The sequence below is a fragment of the Balaenoptera ricei genome, chromosome 11 (genome assembly GCF_028023285.1).
Source record: "Balaenoptera ricei isolate mBalRic1 chromosome 11, mBalRic1.hap2, whole genome shotgun sequence".
In the NCBI taxonomy this organism is placed as follows: domain Eukaryota; kingdom Metazoa; phylum Chordata; class Mammalia; order Artiodactyla; family Balaenopteridae; genus Balaenoptera; species Balaenoptera ricei.
In genome coordinates, this window is record NC_082649.1 from 4,634,832 (window position 1) to 4,654,828 (window position 19,997).

At 48.6% G+C, this 19,997-nt stretch overlaps 1 protein-coding gene across 1 annotated transcript in view; it reads right to left on the reverse strand.

Moving 5' to 3' along the window:
• The window catches only part of F13A1 (coagulation factor XIII A chain), a 144,148-nt gene that overhangs the window by 8,523 nt on the left and 115,628 nt on the right, over positions 1–19,997 (reverse strand). The window contains exons 13-14 of the mRNA XM_059940631.1: positions 18,261–18,548; positions 12,232–12,392 (exon numbers count right to left, since the gene is read on the reverse strand). Coding sequence (XP_059796614.1) covers positions 12,232–12,392; positions 18,261–18,548 — 449 coding nt within the window. The remainder of the gene's footprint in view (positions 1–12,231; positions 12,393–18,260; positions 18,549–19,997) is intronic.

The window sequence follows — 19,997 nt, forward strand, 5'->3', positions numbered from 1 at the left end:
GACGTTCCTATGGGGTAATCTATGTAGAATGCTATTATTATTGTTGTTGTTATTATTATTAGTTCTTATGCTGTGTTCACGATGTACCACACACTTGGGACTATATGCTTTCCTAACACCAACACGACGTGCTGGAAAATGACCAGGGAGCTATAGTATTTGTTTGTTCGTTTAGGGGCTTTCTATGCCAAATGGATGGGTCTGTATAAGCTCTAAATAACTTGGGAACAAGATAATAACAATAGTTCTTCCATCATAGGAAAGGAGTAGGATGAGATAATGCATATAAAGCAGCTAACACAATGCATGGCGCATTGACAAAGGCTCAATACATTATAGCTCATACTTTTTTGGATTAGCAATACTTGGGGTAGTTTGCTTTATTCACCTTATTTTAGCCCACTTTCAACTCCAGTATCTAGCTGGTGTCCAGTAGATATTTGTTATATTAGGTTGACTGCTTAAAAATGAAATTTATTGTCTGTTTGAGTTTGCTATACATCAACCCAGGCACTATACTGCCTTATTTTTTAAGCGGTCTATAACACAGGAAAAATCATGTGGAAATGAGCCTTTCTCATGAATAGAGGGAAAGAGGAAGGACATAGCCCAGAGAAGAAGATTCTTGCTCATTGGCTCTAGCATTAAGAATTAGAACCTTATGGCCTTACTCTTTTTTTTTTTTTTAACATCTTTATTGGAGTATAATTGCTTTACAATGGTGTGTTAGTTTCTGCCGTATAACAAAAGTGAATCAGCTATACGTATACATGTATCCCCATCTCTCCTCCCTCTTGCATCTCCCTCCCACCCTCCCTATCCCACCCCTCTAGGTGGTCACAAAGCACCGAGCTCATCTCCCTGTGCTATGCGGCTGCTTCCCACTAGCTATCTATTTTACATTTGGTAGTGTATATATGTCCATGCCACTCTCTCACTTCGTCCCCAGCTTACCCTTCCCCCTCCTGGTGCCCTCAAGTCCATTCTCTACGTCTGTGTTTTATTCCTGTCCTGCCCCTAGGCTCTTCAGAACCTTTTTTTTTTTCTTTTTTTTAGATTCTGTATATATGCATTAGCGTACGGTATTTGTTTTTCTCTTCCTGACTTACTTCACTCTGTTTAACAGTATCTAGGTCCATCCACCTCACTGCAAATAACTCAATTTCTTTTCTTTTTATGGTAATAATATTAATAATAATATATAATAATAATAATAATAATATGGGAGTAATATTCCATTGTATATATGTGCCACACCTTCTTTATCCATTCATCTGTCGATGGACACTTAGGTTGCTTCCATGTCCTGGCCACTGTAAATAGTGGCTTTACTCCTTAAGACATGTTGATGACTAAATTTATGTCTATGGGATTTAAAAAATCTATAAGAAAAATGAAAATTGCAGCCAATTCTCCATGGTCATTACATTCAAATCTCCACCCCCTAAGGTGGGATGGGTGGAGAGCTGGAAAGAGGAGTCGGGGTGGAGCAGGCACTGATTATGGCGGTGACAACAGCAGGTGTCACCTACAAAGCATGGACTGTATGCCAAGCCATGTGTCTCAGTGGTCCTCAACCTGACATGCAGAGCGGAATGTAAGGCTGGTTGAATTTGTGGGTGCGGAACCTGTGGCTTTTGGGATCCGCAGGGGTCCTGGAACCAATCCCCATGGATCCCGAGGGATGACTGTATAAAAGTGCATTATTAGAATACTTTACATAGAATCTTTGGTCTAATTCTCAAGTGCATCCAACATAGTTTTCCTAAGTTGAAAAAAATTTCAGAACACTTTTTGGTTTCTAAAAATACAGGATAAAGATAACATTTACAAAAACTGTCTAAATTGGAGAAAGTGGGACTGCTTTAGACACACTATTGGTGAAAGTGTTTGCTATGATCACTTTGATTTTGGGGTGAAAAATATTTTGGAGTCATCTGCTTTCTTCATGGCATGCTACTGAGATTACGGGGACAGCCCCTTAAAAATCTGATAATAACTACTGCCCCTTCCTCCCATGGACAAACACAGTGACAAATACAAGATACATACACTTTGCAGGTAGTTTTAGGGGGTTCACTACAGACCCAGGATGTCTATCTATGGCCCTCAAGGGGCTGATGGGCTCCAAGTTAAGGATCCTTTACATACTGGCAGCCTACCTCTACAGGAAGATTCTTCTGCTGTGGAAAGCAAAGTGGACCCTTCCAGGTGACTGAGGGCAGAGATAAGGGGAATTTAGTATTTGAAAGGCTGGCCCAGGGTTTGGGCCTTCAGAGATAGGCTTTAGATCTGAATATGATTAGAAGATGAAGCCTTCTCAGATAATTTCACGTGTCATGCCTAATCAGTTTGCTTCCAGATATGACCTCTGTTATTAGCTGCTGGCACGGGTAAATAAATACTTCTCAGCCTTCCCCGATACTGGAGTCTGAAGGAGGGCGCCCTTCTCAGGTCGTAGACTGTTTCTTTTGCAATTAACAAAGACTCGTGTCCCTTTTCTGACACTGGTCTCCTGCACCCGGATTTAAACGTCCTTTACCTGACTGCTGAGATAATAATGAAACTTAGAAACTCAAACCAAACCAAATATAAAGCCTGCCCAACACTCAGCATCACTGCCTTCTGCTTAGGCAATTTAAGTGGAGCTATTTCCTCCCGCTTTCAAGGAAAATGGAGCATTATACATAGTATTTTCATATTATGTGTTGATTTAAGTGGTGTGCAATTCGCAGTGTGTGTTCACTATAGAGAAGACCAGCCATTACCTGGACCAGAGGAAAGGATGAAGCATATGTCATACTCAGTGACACCAAATACTTTTACACCCTGATTTTTTCAATATTCCATTTAAAATATTTCTGTTTTTTTATACCGACATAAAATACGGTGCTTTTTCAAGTTAAACACCTTTCACCGATATTGACATTCTGAGTTCTCGTCTTTTATGCTGTTTCATAATGATCAGTATTCTGTTTCTTTGATAAACAAGAAAGTTACTAACACACACACACACACACACCCTTTTGGGAGGAAATTACTTTTTAGGAAATCACAAGCTCTCTTCCATGGAGTATGTGCTTTATAATATACATAATAACTGTATTGAAAATCAAAACTGAAATGAAGGAAAAAGTTTGGGAAAGAATGAACTTAGTTGTCAATGTAATTCACATGATTTATTAGTTCACCACACAGCCCTTACTTCAAGTGCTGTCAATCTTGGATTCCGTGAATTAGTGGAAAATGATTTTTCCCTCCTCCCCACCCTACGGTCACTGCTGGTAATAAGTAGTTGCTTGTTTGTAAACCACCTCGCCAGCACCACTGTTGCTTCTCACTAGCCCACTTAGGTTAGCCTTGACTAAATAATGTAAATTTTTTTTTTACGACAGGTTTTACGAGAATCAGGCAATGTTCTAAGTCTGCACCATCCAATGTGGTAGCCGCCAGCCACAAGGGGCGATTTAAATTTAAATGAATTAAAATTAAATTAAATTAAAGTTCAGTTCCTTAGTTGTACTAGCCACAGTTCAAGTACTCAGCATCTACATGTGTCTAGTTGCTATCATATTGGAAGGTGCAGATCTCGGGTATTCCCGTCATTATAGAAAGTTCTACTGGACGATGCTGTTAAGTGATTTACTTATATTAACTCATTTAATCCTCACGACCCTATGAGGTAGACGCTATGAGAATTCATTTTACAGATGAGGAAAGTGAGGCACAAAGAAGTTAGGTGACCTGTTCAAGTTCATACAGCAAGTAAGGGAAGTGAGACTTGGATGCAGACAGTCTGGTGCCAGAGTCAGTGCTTAACCACGTGCTGCGCTGACTCTGATAAGTAATAACAATAAGAGCAACTCACATTACTTTTAGTGTTTACTTAGGCAACCTGCTCATCATTTTACTTACATTATGTTGTTTGATCCTCTATGGACTTAGCAGTGGACATTAACATTATCCCCATTCTATCGATGTGAAACTAAAACTTAGAAGACAAACAAAATCCCCAAGTTACAGAGCCTGTAAGTTGGCAGGACCCAGATATGAATCTAGATCTTTCTGACTCCAAAGATTTCATCTTTAAGCACTACATACACTGTCGTCTCTGACAGCAGAGAGGCAAAAATAGTAAGCTTTTCTGCTGAAAATAGTTTCTTTATTTCCTGAAATCCACTGAAGAATCATTTGCAGTATTACCTTTTGCCATCACTCAACTACCAGTTGAGCACAGTGATTACAGCTTGATTCTGAACTAAATTTGAAAACACATATATTACTACTCAACTCCTTCTTTTTGACTTTATGGGGAAAGAAGCAGATTTCTATGCCAGAGTAAAATGTGACAAGGTAGACTTGAGGCCTTGATATACTGTATTACTTGATGATTATAGGATGTTCTATTTGGGGTAAAGGTAGAGACATCATGTAAAAAAAAGAGGCAGTAGCTCAAGCACACTGTGATCATATGACAAGGTAGATGAGATTTGTTATTCTTGTTGTTTTACTTTGCATCTGTGTGAACAGGAATGCATAGAGAACGTGTTTTAGGTACCCCAGTTACCAGTGGTTCTAGATTTCATTCTCAAATGCAGGTCGTTCCACAGCTGTGCTGAGAGGAAGGGGGAATGCTCCCCTTCCAGTGGAGGCCTCGCTCACAGAGAGTCTGGGATGTGCTCTCCTGGCCAATGGAGTAACCCACTGCCTGATCCTCCGGGACCAACAGAGGATGGAGAGAGAGTCGGCTATCCGAGCATGTGAAGCCATGGCTGGTGGTACCCTGCCCGGGACCCTCCCCAGGTCCGTGGACTTCACCTGCTCAGAGCGCCTCATGGTGGGACCTCACAGACAGACTTTGATTTTCTCCACAGATGGCTTACGGCAGTGCTGAGGGCACCACTGTGGCAGCCGGGACGAAGACAGTGACCGTGGTTGGGGGACGCTGAGGGGAAAGCATGCTGGACTCAGGGTCTGAAGACCAGGGACCACTGCTGTGTGTCCTCGGGCCAATCACTTGAACTCTCTGGGCCTCAGTTTCTTATGAGGTTCTTGGGAATATTCAATGTGATATCGTATGTGAAGTGATCTGGCAGAGCATCTGCACCATCGCAACTATTGACTCTAAATGCCATGGAGGTTTGAAGGGAGACAGTGCTGCCAGGGTGACCAGGAGAACTTCCTCAGCCTCAAGTTCCCTCGTGGGGAGTGATGTGGATTCAGGTTCTCAGGTGCTGGAGCCAAGAAGCACAAAGGAGAGAAGCTGGCAGCCTCCACTGACACTTTCTAAAGAGACGTGGAGAAGCCCACCCCCCATGCCCTGCTCCAGCCTCCCACTGAAGGGCTGTGGACACGGCAGGGGTGCGTCCTGGTGACTGGAACACGTGTCAGAGTCACGGAGGACCCACGGGAGGCCAGGAGGGAGAAACATGCTCCGTGGGAAACATGGCAGGAGAAACGGTTTAGGGGTTGGGGTTCGGGATAATTAGAACACAGAGTTTTGTTTTCATTTTCTGCCTTGATGGAAAGCTTCAGATATTTAGGCTCTCACAGAATGAAGTGAAACTGCAGTTAAGTCTCACAACGTACCTGGTGACTGTCAAGCATTTGGGGACGCTCGCTATGCCTCAGGTGGTTCCCCAGTTTTAACCTGTCCTCCGGTTAAAAAGTAAAACAACCCATGAACTGGGATGTTGGAGGAGCAGGGCCCAGCATCCGCCCCAGCAACCCTGCCGGCCTTGCTCTTCTCTGGTTAAAACTGGGGCCTTCCACGGGCACAGGCAGAAGAGGGACGAAGATGATTTTACCCTTGACCTCAGGTGAGGGGTCGGCTCCAGCTAGAACACAGCGGTACAGTGGTGGGTAAGAAAAACCAAGGCAGTGTCTTGATTCAGAAGCGACCTGGGCGTGGAGCCAGCGCCGGTGCATCTGCGCTAGTTGGGAAAGGGAGCCCCTTTTCCAGTGGACGCAGCGTCCTGCCAGGCTGCGTGGCTGGGCGAGTGGCGAGTGGGCTCGGTTTGGTCCCTTCATTGTCCACTGTGTGGGCACAGCTCCCACAGGTGTCGGATTTGGTCTGGAGTGGAACCACCCAGAGGAATCCACCACCCGGGGGGTCAGAGGGGACCTTCCCCCTGTGACCTGCCTTCTCCTCACTGCTGCAGGTCCAGAGTGCCGGGAGGACATTCTGCTGGTTGATGTCTAGGAATTACCCCCTTTCCTAGGCCCTGGCTACACTGTCCGGTACAAGAGGAGGGCCCCAAGCTGTGAGGCCGTGGTGGGCGACATGTGAGAATCGAGCAGCTGTGTCCTTGGAGCTGACCGGGGGAGGTCCCTGCTGAAAGGCAAATTAGCAGCCTTTCCCCATTTCAAAGAAAAAGTCAATAAAAATATTTTCAATACTGAGTTATCCTCTGATAATTTTTAAAGCATTTGCTACAATTTACTTACAGAGTGGGCACCAAATAACTCTTTGTTGAATGATTAAATAAGTGAGTGAGTGACTAAACATCGGGATGAAGAAATACCGAAAAATTCTTTTAGCCAACAGCATAGATAAGTAACGAGCGAACGCATGTTGAAATCGTGTTAACACCACTCCAGGATGATTCCTGCACTTGTGTGGACGGTGCACAACCTGGGGGTGGCGGAAGCAGGGAGGCGCGTTAAAATGCACGTGAAAAAAATCTTGGAAACAGTCAACTGTTCTTATTTTAAATGTTTAAAAGATTTTTTGTTTTTTTTTAAATCTAGGGGCACCTGTTGGTTTATGGTTTGTTCATGGCTGTAACTTTTTAAAATCACGTACATAGAAAGTGGTTTTATTTTTTTCCTAGCAAAATTGTTCCTCATTCATAGGAGAGAATGAGTTCTATTGGTGTCTCATGATGTTCTGAAAAGGCCACAGGACTGTCCTACATGATAATACTAAAGATGCGGTGGGACCCGAGCTGTCTTAAATGGCACTGGGAATGGTTTTCCCAGATACTGAAAGGAGGTCATGGGGGAACGTGTGACCACCTCTCCTCTCTCCCCCGAGTCTCCTCCAGGCTCTCCGGGACCGGCCCCCCTCTCAGGAGGCTCCCACAGGGAACAATGCACGTGCTCAACACCCAGGGGTCGGTTTCAACGCCACCAGGTGAGCATTGGCCGGAGGGCCGTTCCTGCCCTGAGCAAGTCCCAGGGGCTTGACTAGAGAATCCCCGGCACAGAGGGGACTCGGGGGGGAGGGAGGTGACACTAACCAGTAACCCCTGGTCCTGGCAGGGGCTAAGCATTCTCAGGAACGGCCCAGATCTAGTCCTGAACAACTTTGTGTTTTATGTATGATTGCAGTTAATAATGGGACTAGTATTATAATTATGAGTGTGTTATTTTGCAAAAAGGGACAGGGAAGTTCAGAGAGAGAGGATGTGTGTGAGAGAGAGAGAGAGAGGAGAAAGAAGGAGGAGGAGGAGAGGAAGAAGGAAAGGGAGAAAGAGGACAGGAGACTTGGTGGCGGCTACCCCGGGTGATGGAAGCTGACAGACGCTGGTCTTCATCACGTACGTACTGTGATCGAGGTACCATGTTAAGCTCTTTATGAGGATTATTTCTATTAGCCCTCCCAGCAACCCAACAAGGTCAGCAATATTACTGGACCCATTCTACATCTGAGATGTTGAAGAATTAGCCCACAGCAGCCCAGGTAGAATTAGGAACCCGGAATGTCCTGGTCCAGCCATCCAAGCCCCTGTGCTGGGGGCTTCTCTACAGAAGGGGCTGTAAGGGTTCCCCCCACCCCGGTGTTCCTGCTCCAGTTGACTTGGGTGAGGACGTGAAAACTGTGAAAGCTTCACTGCTCCCCGAGACCGGGAGGAACCCACCGGCACGCTGCCCCCATGTCACGCACCACGACTCCTGCAAACCAGCCTCTAGCCGGCAGACCAGCTGAATTCCCTCTGTTGCCCCCATCCCCTCCCCCAAATAGCCGTGCCTTAAACATCAAAATGCCGAAGAATCTTTTCCTGACTTAAAGCCTCTTAACAACAATCAACACGTGGGAAGGCAGAGACAAATTCTATGTCTGACTTTAATAAAATATACTTTTCTCATCAAAATATTTTGATAGCCTGGGAAAAGAGATGTGTGCTCATTAAAGTTTAATGACTGTCTCTCCCTGCCGTTTTCCACATGAGGATCACACTGTGTGACTCATGCATGGTGGGTGCCGGGAACAGTCAACTGGGAGCACAATTTAACCCACTTTCGATATCTGTGCTCACGGGGACGAATGAAGGGCAAGACTGGGTCCTTAGGATGTAAGGACGTGTCCACTGGCCTAACTGCTTTGGTTGACGGTGATGTGGACCCAGACAGGTGGGCCCCATCGTGGTCCAGGTTGGCGTCTATTTGCTCTAGAAAGGGAGCTGGGTAAGAAAAGCTGCAAACTAGCCCTCAGGCAGCTCCAGCCCCAAGGCTGAGCTGGGTCTCCCAGGAGACAGTGCTTTGGGCAAAGGCTTTGAAGAGAAGGGAGAAAGGCAAGAGGTTCCGACTCCTGGGAGGTCAGAGTTGGCCATGATGTTACATTCATGCTCTAGAATCTCCACTGAAGCCCCCCTGTCCACAGATGAGTTAGGAAGCTCTCATCCAAACCTTGTAGCCTCACCTCACAGTGGCCCCAGGCTGCCTTGCTCGGTCTCTCTTCACTAGTCACCTGCTTCCAGCCTGCACTCCCGCCGCGGCGGCTTCCAGCTGCTCCCCACACCCACCCTCGCTTATGTTTTTTTTTTCCTAGCGTCTGGAGTGGTCCCTCCATCCATCTCTACCGGCTGAATGTTATCCGCTCACCAAGGATCACCTATGGTTCTACAGCCTTAATCCTTGACACCCCACTCCACTCCAACTCCTGTGATCTCTCCTCCCGGGAAACACCAGGCCGTTCGGTAAATGCAGTCACCATCTTCTATTCTGGTGAAAGTTCCAGTGTGAGAGCAACACAGCCGAGTCGTTACCTGTACAAGCTTCCAAATCAGTAAGACCTGCGTTAGAAGCTTCCTTCCCTCCCTTATCAGGCAGGTGATCACAGGCAAGTGGCTTGTAAGCAGTAACAAGGGCAATACCAACAAGCAACACATACTCGGCGTTGACCGCGAGCGAGGCATTAGGTACCCACTAGTTCGTTTTACACTCACGACAGCTCTATGAAGTAAGACTTGCCATCGTCTCTGTTAAACAGCTGAGAGAACAGGAGCTAAGAGACAGTAAGTGATGCGTCCAGGGTTACACAGCTACTGTGTTGAGGAAACAGGCTTGGAGTTCAGACAGTTTGGTCCCAGGGCCTGTGTTTTGACCACCATGCTACAGGGCACTGCCCTCTCTGGGCCTCTCAGATTTCTCATCTGTAAAATGGGTACAATAATGCCCACCTCGTAGGGTGGAAATGAGGATTAAATAAGATAGTACAGGAGAAGCATAACAGCAGAGACCTCAGTACTCATAGCTACTGTCATTGCCAGCACTGTGTGCCGGTCTCACCCCGCCTCCTGCCTCGGGGTGGGGGGGGAATCCTGCCTTCCTGACCCTTGTCTCTCACACCCTCTCATCCTGTGCCTTCATCATGGTGACCTTGGGAGGTTCTGTAAGCTGTGGGCCTGTCCCAGGCTCAAAGAGATAGACCAAGGGTTCTAGCGTTTTCTTAGAACCTGGGGACATGTGTCCCACGTGGTCTGGACCTCTGAGCCAGGGTGCTTTTGTACTTTCACTGCATTTAGCTTCTTCTCCAACTCCTGTTTATGCAGTTTATTTGACTCCCCGTCCCTGAGGTCTCCTGGGTAACATTTGTTTCAATGTATATTTATTTTCTCCTCCCCACCCCTCCTCCCTTCCCCGGTCCTCCTTTTGTCTGTCTCCTCTCTCCCCGGGCAGTCGCTTTCAGGATACCTGCCGTCTGGATACCCGCGGTCCGTACCCCACGCCTCAAGTAGACTAACTAGGATCCTGGTCGCCAGTGCATTAGCCAGTTTCTGGAATTGGGGCCTCTCACAGCTCAGGGACACCTGGGTGGCTTTCAGGGTAGGAGGGGCTTTACCCAGAAACACCTCTGCCCCGCCTCGGATTTAGTCTGTCCTTGGGGCTAATGCAGTTCATGAGGTTAGTGGTTAAGCGACCGCTTCTGTGAGAATGCGCCTGCTTTCCTGAGCACTCCTGGACCTGAACGGAGGCCAGAATTTCCATCTCTCTCCTGCTGGAGTCCCGGTCAAACGGCCCTACCCTCTAAATGCATTACCTCTAAGAACCGCCTTTTTGACACCCTTATGGAAATTGAAAAACAACACAAAACCAAACAAAAAACCCACACAACTCATTGTAAAGTACACCCTCCCCGTTCAGGTCACTTGAGCCGCGGGAGAAGGGATTTGGGTTCTGCCCATGGGGAGTTAAACTGCTGAGTAAACTCGGAAGATGACTAGTCAATAAACCTTCAGTTAATGAGGTCTAAAAGATGAAAGTTATCAGTTTCCTGTATTCATCCAGTTTATTGCCAGCGGGGCAATTAAATTCTATTTTACGCTGGGGTGGGAGCACTTCCCAGCTGGGGACAGCTCTCTGCTGAGCCCTTCACGGGGACAAGCTGTCAGTTCATAATTAGGTGAGCGTGTGGGCCTTGCCTCTGGCAGGAAGGGTTCCGAGGCGGAGCTCCTGATGGGAGTGGGAAAGGAGGCCTCCCCCAGCCTCCCGGAGAGGCCTGCGTGGCGCCGCGTGTGTCCCAGGAGAGCCCGCCACGAGGGCAGCTGCCACGTGGCGGGTGGGCGGGCCGCCCCGGTCAGGGCACCAGCGCCTTATGCTCAGGGGAATGGCAGCTCCCCTGCAGGAACCCCAGTACCACTTCTCTGTTCTGCATTCTTCCCTGTTCTGCCTGCAGACCTGCACCCCTCACTTCTACGCTGTCTCTTAAGGCCTCTTGTGTAGGTGGTGCTGCGATGGGCCTGTAGCAGGTGACCGGGGTGAAAGAACCAAGGAGGTGTGAAGATTCAAGCCTTCCTAGAAAAGGAGGGCCTGGGGTTCTCTTCCTCTGGGGCCCTACATGTCGGCCTGGTGGGACTCATCGTACGGTAGCCCTCAAGGGCCGTCCACACGGCACTGGACCCAGTGAAGGCTGCCAGTTTGAATGCTACGCAACATTATTAGCTTTACAAGTGATTCTCAGCAAACGATTCAGAAGAGACACAAGACCTACCTCTCCCTGCCCGTTCATTGGCAACACCCCACCTCCAGAGGCTTTAAAATATGAGTGCCTCTAAAACTTTGATTTATCCACCACTTTAGAGGAATGCACCTTCAGGTCTGTGCTAATCACTCAGTCACTTGGAAAGGTCTCCAAGCCCTGGATAAGGCTGACATGAGATGTCACACCCCAAGAACCCTGATGGAGGCCTGGGTTTCTGCTCCCAGGGCAGGAGGTGTCTTGGGGATGTAGCTACGGACGCTGCCAGTGGTCCTGAGAAGTGGGGGCAGACAGGCTGCCATATTTGCCTTCCCCTTTCACCCATGCTCACCTCTCCACTGCCAAGTGCCTTTGAGCCATTTGGACAGAGAGTTCTTGCGGCAAATGGGGAGACAACGTTAAAACTACTAGCCAGACGGGCAAAAAAGGCCCTCCGTTGATAGAGGTCAGAGCAATGGTTGTCTCGGTGACGGAGGAGAGAGTGATGGACTGCAAAAGGCGTGAGGGAGATTTCTGGGGTGTTGGATGTTACAAATCCTCTGTGTCTGCCTCTGGCTGGTGGTTGCCAGGCGTATACACACATGACAAGTCATGATCATCACGCTGACATTTCGGTTTGTGCATTCTACTGTATGGACAACAGTACAGTCCAAAACGCAGGTGGGAGGGGATCCAGGCGGCTTCTGTTCGATGCCATGCCTGACCTACTTTATTCTGGAGACACTGAGTTCCAAGTATCTGTATCCTTTACACATCTCTGTCTTCCTCCACAAGCGTGTTTATACCCCCAGGTTATATTTATATCTGCAGCCACATCTATATATTTAAATCTGGAGAGGAGAGAAACGTGTTATATGTGCATGTCTGTATATAGGGTGGTTTACTTCTTTCAAAGAACAGGAGGATCCTATTTTTTTTTTTTTTTTTTTTGGAGCAGGACACACTTTCACACACACACACACACACACACATATTCCTAAACACTAACAACCTTGCCTTTCTCCCTCATCTGAGATGCTAAAACTGACCTTGATGATGACCTTGGGGATTGTCAGCACAATGGACTTCTGCTTAGCCAGAATATCCTTGGTCTCATTGACACGGGCTGTGACAAAGAAGTGCAGGAACGCCTGCTCCAGCAGCTGGCCCATGTATTCGCCCGCTTGGATCAGCATCTCCTCTTTCTTGGCTGGCGGGAGGAAAAACAAACATGGCCATGTCAGGACCCGGGATAGGAGCTGCTTCACCCTTCCCTGAGGGCCCCATCTTTTCCACGACAACACAGTCTCCACCGCACACACAGGTGAGGGCGAGTGGAACACAGAGCCCATCAGGGACAAGAAGCTCTCCGGCTTCTGGGGTAAAGAATGTGCTGGAAATTTCACATTCAGTAAAGTCTTCCTAGAGAAAACGTGGCAAGTTTTCCCCAACAGTGCTTTTGCTCTTGTAAAATGCAACGTGACAAAGAGGTTTTAAATCAAGGACCAAGGGGTTTTAGCTGTGGCTGCTTGGATTGAGGCAGAAACAGTCCCAAGGCGACAGATGTGGGGCAGTGACGTCCACGGCCACTGTGCCGTGTGCCCTCCTGTGATAAGAAACATCTCATGCAGGCCAGGGGCCACGCTCGAGCAAAGCTGTCAACGACCTAAACCTTTTCCTTGATTCCTTTGCTCCACACTTTCTCTCCAGCTTGTATTGTACCAATCTGCCTTGATTTTTCTATTTAAGAGAAAGAAGCGGTTGAAACCAGTTTTCACTGTAGGCATGCAACTCTCTCCCACCCCTTCTGCTATTTGCAACTTAAAAGACCTCTGTGATCTCAAGGCACCGACAACGTGAGCATTTAGGTGCTGGGGACGAGCCAGTGAGGATGACAGGTGGAGGGTGGGGAGCGGTCCAGGCCCCACTCTGCTCACCATCCGGGCTGAGGACGGGAATCCTGTCTTGCGTCTCTGACCGCAGCCGTGAGGTTCTGTTTGGCTGCACTGCCCAATTTCTCTCACTCTCATTTCCCAGAGCCCAGGATTCTTAAGGGCAAAGGGCAGTTCTCCTGCAGGCCGAGCCCGGGCCTGGGCAGAGCCAGGCGCCAGTGTTGTGTGGTCACGCCTCCATCCCCCCTGCATGGAATCGAATGTCTCCACCGTGGCTTCCCTGCTCAGTGTCTGCCTTTGGCCAAAGATTCCTCCTTCTGGTGGAAGTTATTGAAGGAAACAATTCCCAAGGTTGATAGTTTCAAGTGCAGAGGGTGGTTCGTTTTAGCCCTCCCTCACGAGCGGCCGTCCAGGACCCAGGACGGAAGACCCTGTGGGGTGAACTCCAGGGCACAGGGAGGCCTCCTGCCTTTTGGGCTCCCAGACGACAGCTCATCAGGCCGAGCCTACCATCTGCCTCAAGGTCTCTGCATGGATGAGTAGGTGCTGTGACCGCCCAGTCTTGGCTTTACCTCACAATCACTTAGGGACATTTAAAAACCTGCCCTGTTGGATCCCACCCCAGGTCAATTCAATCAGAATCTTGGCGGCTGGGACCCAGGCTTTGTTTTACAATTCTGCAGATGACTCTTACATGCAGCGGGGCTGAGAAGCACGGCTCAACCACTAGGGGGACCCACCCTTCCCACCCCCAGATCAGCCCTGTAAGAGCCTGCCACCTGTTCTCTAACTCCACCCACACTTAGGGAATCAGGATCTGCATTTGAATACAATGCTCAGATGGTACATATTCAAGTTTGAGGGGCTCCCAGAGATAGGAGATTGTAGCAGGAGATGGGGCGGTGTTAGGGTAGAATTGGGTGGGCTTAGGATGGCCTCCGTTTTGAAACTGAAAATCTTGCACCCCAGAATGCACTCAATTCCTGGCAAAATGGAAATTGATGGCAAAATGGAAAGGATGGTCATCCTAGACCAGTGGTTGTCAACGGGGTGCAATTTTGCCCCCGAGGGATATTTAGTAATGTCTGGAGATGCTTTTGGTTGTCACAACTGGAGGTTGTTACCGGCATCTATCGGGTAGAGGCCAAGGATGCAGCTAAACATCCCACAACACACGGGACAGACCCCGTAACAACTGTCCAGTCTGAAAGCTCGCGGTACCCAGGCTGAGAGCTGGCCACGGGCCATGCAGAGTTATTAGAATGTACTGGTCCGCCCTAGACAAGCAGTCAGCAACTCGGCCTACTTCTAGGGCAGTCCCATTCCACTTAGAGCTGGCCTTTGGAATCGAAGACCTTGCCTTGACCTTGACCCTCGAATTCTGCCTTTTTGGGTGACCCACTCATGTTGCCTTCTTTGGGACTGAGCCTGGACCTTGCTTCCTCCATGGCTCCCCGAGCAGTGAATTGTCCAGAAGACTAAGGCTCTGTCCCTCAATTGGAGACAACCTCAGATGAGCACATGGGGGCTGTTTTCACTTTGCCAGATGGGGCCAGATGGAGCGGCAAAGTGACAGGCCTTGAAGAACACGCATTTTGCCGCTAGCTGCCTCCGGTAATAATAATTAAAAAAAATGGACATCCTCTGGCTATTTCTAGAGGGCCGTGTTTGACCACTGGGCTGTTTAGGTTGGCGAGATGCGCCTGACATCTTTACAGAGGCTTTCGTTGCCTTGATCCCATCAGCCTCGGGACTCTTCATTCTCGGAGGTAGAACATTCTCTAAATCTTGGCACTAAAGAAACTGGGCTGTGTTTCTGAGCCCAAGAGAACAGGGCTCCTGAAATAGTACATTATGTAAGTGCTGTGTTTTGCCACTGCACAAGAAATTGTTCTAGATAAAGTTTATTAAACGTGGCAAGAAGAAGAAGAAGAAGAGATTTTCATTCTCTGAGTGGTGGAGCTGGGACCCTGCCAATACCATTTACGGTGTCTGGGGAAAGCCAGGGGGGACACAGACAGGAGCTGCTTCATCTCTTTTCCAAAGAGCAAAGAAAACTAAATATAGCCAAGTGGAAACGATAGCACCTTTGAAGGTATGGGAGGTTTAAGTTATTCAGATCTTCCCAGCTGATTCTAGCCTACACATTCCCTTTAATCATCAATCTGGAAAAATACATTTCTCGTTCTACTTGGAAAACTTTCTTTGCAACAGACTCTCCTAGGATTGTACCCTGACCTGCTTGATCGATGTCTAGAATCCTGTGGCTTTTTGCCATATATTGCAATTTATTTTAGGTTGCTATATGCAATTTACTGCATGCAGTTAGTGCCACATACATGCAGGGTAAAGCAAGAAACAGTCTTCAACTCCCTTCAGGTTATTCAGGACAAGGCTTGGGGTGGGCTGAGTGCGTGGGAGCTGTGTTGATACGGAGTCAGGCTTCGATGTCCCTAGATCGATGACTGAGACGGCTAATATATCATGCCGTTCTAGCCCGCTAACTCACGTAAGCTCATGCTTTTATTGGATCATGGAGAGAATGGGAAGGAGATTGAGAGATGGGACTCTAGTGCGGTGGGAAAAGGATGGCATATAGTTCCTTGTCCAGGGGAGTGAAGGGCAGCTGGACCCCAGGCAACGGGGCACAAGTAAGGGGCGGGCCTACTTAGGGCCCAAGAATGCACAGAGCTGGCTCACTGTACCTGCCTGAATGAGATGTGGCTTCTGGTACCTGCTTTGCCTCTAATTGCTATGTGTGGCCTTGAACACGTCAACTCACCTTTCTGGTCTCAGTTTCCCAAAGTGTAAACACGTTGGAAGTTAGCATTTATGGGGAGCCTACTTGCGGGAAGCCTTCCGCATATATTATCACATTTAGTTTCCTCCATATCCCCCTTCTCTCACGCCACCCATCCAACCTGTCAACCAATCCCGAGGGCCCTACCTTCAGAAAACACCCGGATCTGGTAGCTGTCACCACCTCCCTCACCTTCACCACCATCTCTCACGGGACTACTGCAACAGCGTCCTAACTAGTCTCTAAGCTTCAATTCCACTTCGCCTATAGTCTGTTCTCAGCACAGCAGCGGAGTGATCTTTCAGAACCCAAGTTAGACCAGGGCACATTTCTGCTCAACACCGTCTTACGGCTCTGCAGCTCACTAGGAATCATAGCCAAAATCTTTACAAGGGCCTCCAGGTCTTTACCTGGTCTATACCCACCAGCCTCCCCGGATGCCTTTGCTCCTGACTCTGGTCTCCTTGCTGCTCACTGAACACATCACATGAGCTCTGGCCTCAGGGCCTTTGCACTTACATTTTTTTTTTTTCTGGCTGGAAAGCTCACTCCTTCCCTTCTGTCAGATTTCTGTTAAATGTCACCCTATCAGAGGGGCTTTCCCTGACCACACTCCCCCACCCCTGGCACTCCCTGTCTTCCTTATCCTGCTTTGTATTTTCCTATTCTACGCAGAACCATATATATTCACTTGTTTGATTGTTTATTGTGGATCCCCCATCTTCCCCCCAGGAGACCATCAAGAAGCAACTCATTGCTGTGTCACCAGCACAAAATAATACCTGGACTTGTAGGCATTAAATAAAGGTGTGTGTGTGTAGGGGGGCGGTGAATCAACAACCCAGAGATGTGGGTAGTATTGTTCCCACGTGCAGATGAGCTCAGATTACTTAAGTAATTTGCCTAGGGACACACAACTAGTAGGTGACACAGTCACAGCTAAAATCCAGATTTGTCTCATTCCAAGGTTCAGGCCCTCTAAATCCACTGAGTCTGTCTGTTCTAAACAGCTGTGATGACTGTTTTTTCTCTTGAGTCCTTTATACTGACTACGCATTTCTGTAAGAATTATCTTTCTTCCAAGTGCTAGATCTTCCAGTTTCCAAAACAAATACCATGGTGATTTCTTAATTGTTGGCTAGTCTACTGAATCGAGGGGGATTTGCTTCCTTCAAGATTGAGTAGGTTTCTTGAAATTAGGATTTTTTAGGAATAGTTTCTCATTTTTCTGGGAACATCTTTCTGAAGCCTCCCAAAGGTACTTCCTGTGGCTTGGGACAGACACAGAATCCAGGAAGCCTGAAAACAAATGAGACGTGTGGTTTGGCCACCCCAGGCGGGATCATAGTCTTGCCTGCCTCTGCGTTTTAAAAATTATTATTCATATACCTTTTTTTCCATTTCTTTTCCTGAGTCACCTGTCAGGTCAACGGATCTGGTGCCCTGCCATGTTGACCCTTTCAGCATGCTCTGTTTTCTAACTCCGTGTGCTCTGCCTGGAGACCGGGTTCTTCTGGTTGGCTCATTTGGCCAGTTGAGTGACCAGCTGTTGTGCACGCCAAACGCTGGTACCCCAGGGAATGAGACGGGTCGAAATTGCAATCCCCAGTGCCAGCTGCGGCTTGTCAATCCCAGTCCTACTTAAACTAGTCTGGATTTTTCATAGTGAAGAAGACGCTTTGGAAGGCCATGTGTGCAAGGGAGGTGAGGGATCGAGGCACGGGAGAGGCCCCCGGGGAGATGGCCGGGAGAGCAGAGTCTCCAGAGGTTCCTGGACAACACGTCCCGAGGCTCGAGTCTCCTCTCCCAAGGATGGGCTCTCCTGACCCTGTACATCAGACAGCTCACCCTGCGGAGCTTAGATCTCCCTGCCCCCTAAATGGTAAAGCCAAACACACCGTTCCTGCTGGGCGGCCCCCCAAAGCTGTTCCTAAGTTGGGAGAGGGGTACCGCCAGTGGGCCTGCTTTCTGAGACACAAGCTTCACCAACTTTCCTGTGCACACCGGTCCCCCTGGGATCTTGTTAAAATGCCTGGGGCTGGGGCGGGGCCTGAGAGTCTGCATTTCTGACCAGCGCCCAGTGGGTCCTGACGCTTCAGATCCTTGGGCCACCCTGTAAGTAGCAAGGGGTTCAGTGACATTTAACGTTCATGACTCGTGGGGCTCTAAGCTTTGAAAATGTCAGTGCTCACGTCTGTGCACGAGTCACGAAGACGGAAGTGGGGGCCTTTCTAGAAAAAGTGGGTCCTGCCCTGTGGTTCCTGCTCCTGGGCTCTGAGCCAGGGCTTTAACTTTGACAGGAAGTTATTAGGGAGCGTCAGCACAGAGCCAGACAAGGAAGCAGGTGACACATCCTGGAGAGAACAGCCACCCCTCGTTAACTTACAGGACAAGGGCTCCAGTGTCACATCAAACGTCTCTTTCTTGAATTCTGCCTTGGCGACCCCGGTGTAGAAGGTGATGTTGCCCGAGAGATAGGCTGTGATGGTGTAGTGGGTGGGGCCACTGTTACGGAAGGTGATGGTGACCTTGAAGTCTCTTCCCAGCACGGCATTCTCCACTTCAAAATTCATGTGGACATCAGACCTCGATTTGACGACGCCCTCTGTGCTGAGGGGCTTTTTAGCCCCGTACATCAGGGCAGTTTCTAGGGCCAGCCTCTCTTCTTCTTGACCTAGGAAAGGTGCAGAGATAAGGACAATGCAAGCCACCCGAGAGAAAGTCACCTTAATGAACGGTGTGCTGTGGGCACTGCTTGCTGGGCTTGCGGGGCTGCCTCTGTAAGCCTCAGGCTTCCCTCTGGGGCAGGCGTCATCCTCATCCCATGTTATACATTCTGCAAAATCAAGTTCCCAGAGAGTTAGGACCTGCCCGGCTGCCGGGTTCGGCCTATCTGAGCAGGGGTTACTACAGCGCATGCTCCAAGGGTTGTTTTTCCAGGGTCACTGTTTCAAGGCTCAGCAGATAGAACCGGCAAAACCTAGCTCTTCTCAAACTGTGGGATTAGTTGGCTTCCCTCCCAATGTCCTAGCCACGTAGCTGGAAGAGTTGCATCTTGCCTTTCACCTTCTACAATGTGAGTTTTCTCCCATTCGTGGGTCTGCCCGGCAAGACCCATCTTCCACGTGTCTCTTTCCACTCGGATCTGTCCCACTTGGCTTGTGATGCAAATGGCTAGCAAAAGAAGAATCACTTCGAAATAAAAATGCTGGCTTTTGTAGTAACATTAATTTTTAAGATGTTGCCTCTCACTTAACTGATAACAAACTGCAATGAAAATGAAGAGGACAATTAATAATGCTAACAAGTATCGCTGAGAGCTAACTATGTGACGGGTGTCACGGGAAGTGCGTATTGTACGCTGTCTCATCTAATCCTCAGGAGGACTCTGCAAGGCAGGGACTATTACTACCATCGGTTTCCTTGTGTGTAAATAAGGACGCACACGTGGTAGGGTTGGTAAGTGGTTTACAGGTAGGACATGCATAAGAATTGGCAGCTACTAGGACTTTGCAAAGACAGAGAAAATGCCAGCAGGTGTTGCGAACAAATGAATGTGTATTTCTGTGTGTGTATTAACAATTTCTCTGATTGTCAAGACTGCAAGAATGTGCCAGAAGCAACTGGTCCAGGACAAGCATTGGCTAGAGCACATGTTTCACAGTCGACAAGAGGGTGATAATACTAAAGGGAAGGAGTGGCGGTGTTAGGGAAAGCATAGTGAAATATTTTAGCGGAAAGCATCTGGCAAACAGCTCCCCAAGAAAGAGAGCATTAATGATCATGGCTTTGGAGAGGCACCAAACATGCATTTAGGCAAAATGTGGGAGGTGAACACCAGCAGCGGGAACATGGTCATGGTCAGAGAGGTGCCTCGTGGGGAGAGGCTGAGCTGGCCGAGTGGAGGAGGGGCGGTGGAAGCTTCTGGACGCTAGGAGGGACTTCACAGCGGGTCGTAGATGGAGGAACCTCTAGCTTCCTTCTGGGGACCAGCCTGTCCCTGTGAGCAGGAGCTGCCAGCGAGGCAGGCGGGGGTTTCCAAGAAGCGCAGGCCCAGGTAAGAGGCAGGAGCTGCAGGGTTTCCCCAGCTCGACGGAATCCCTGCTCTCTGCACTTGTGGTCT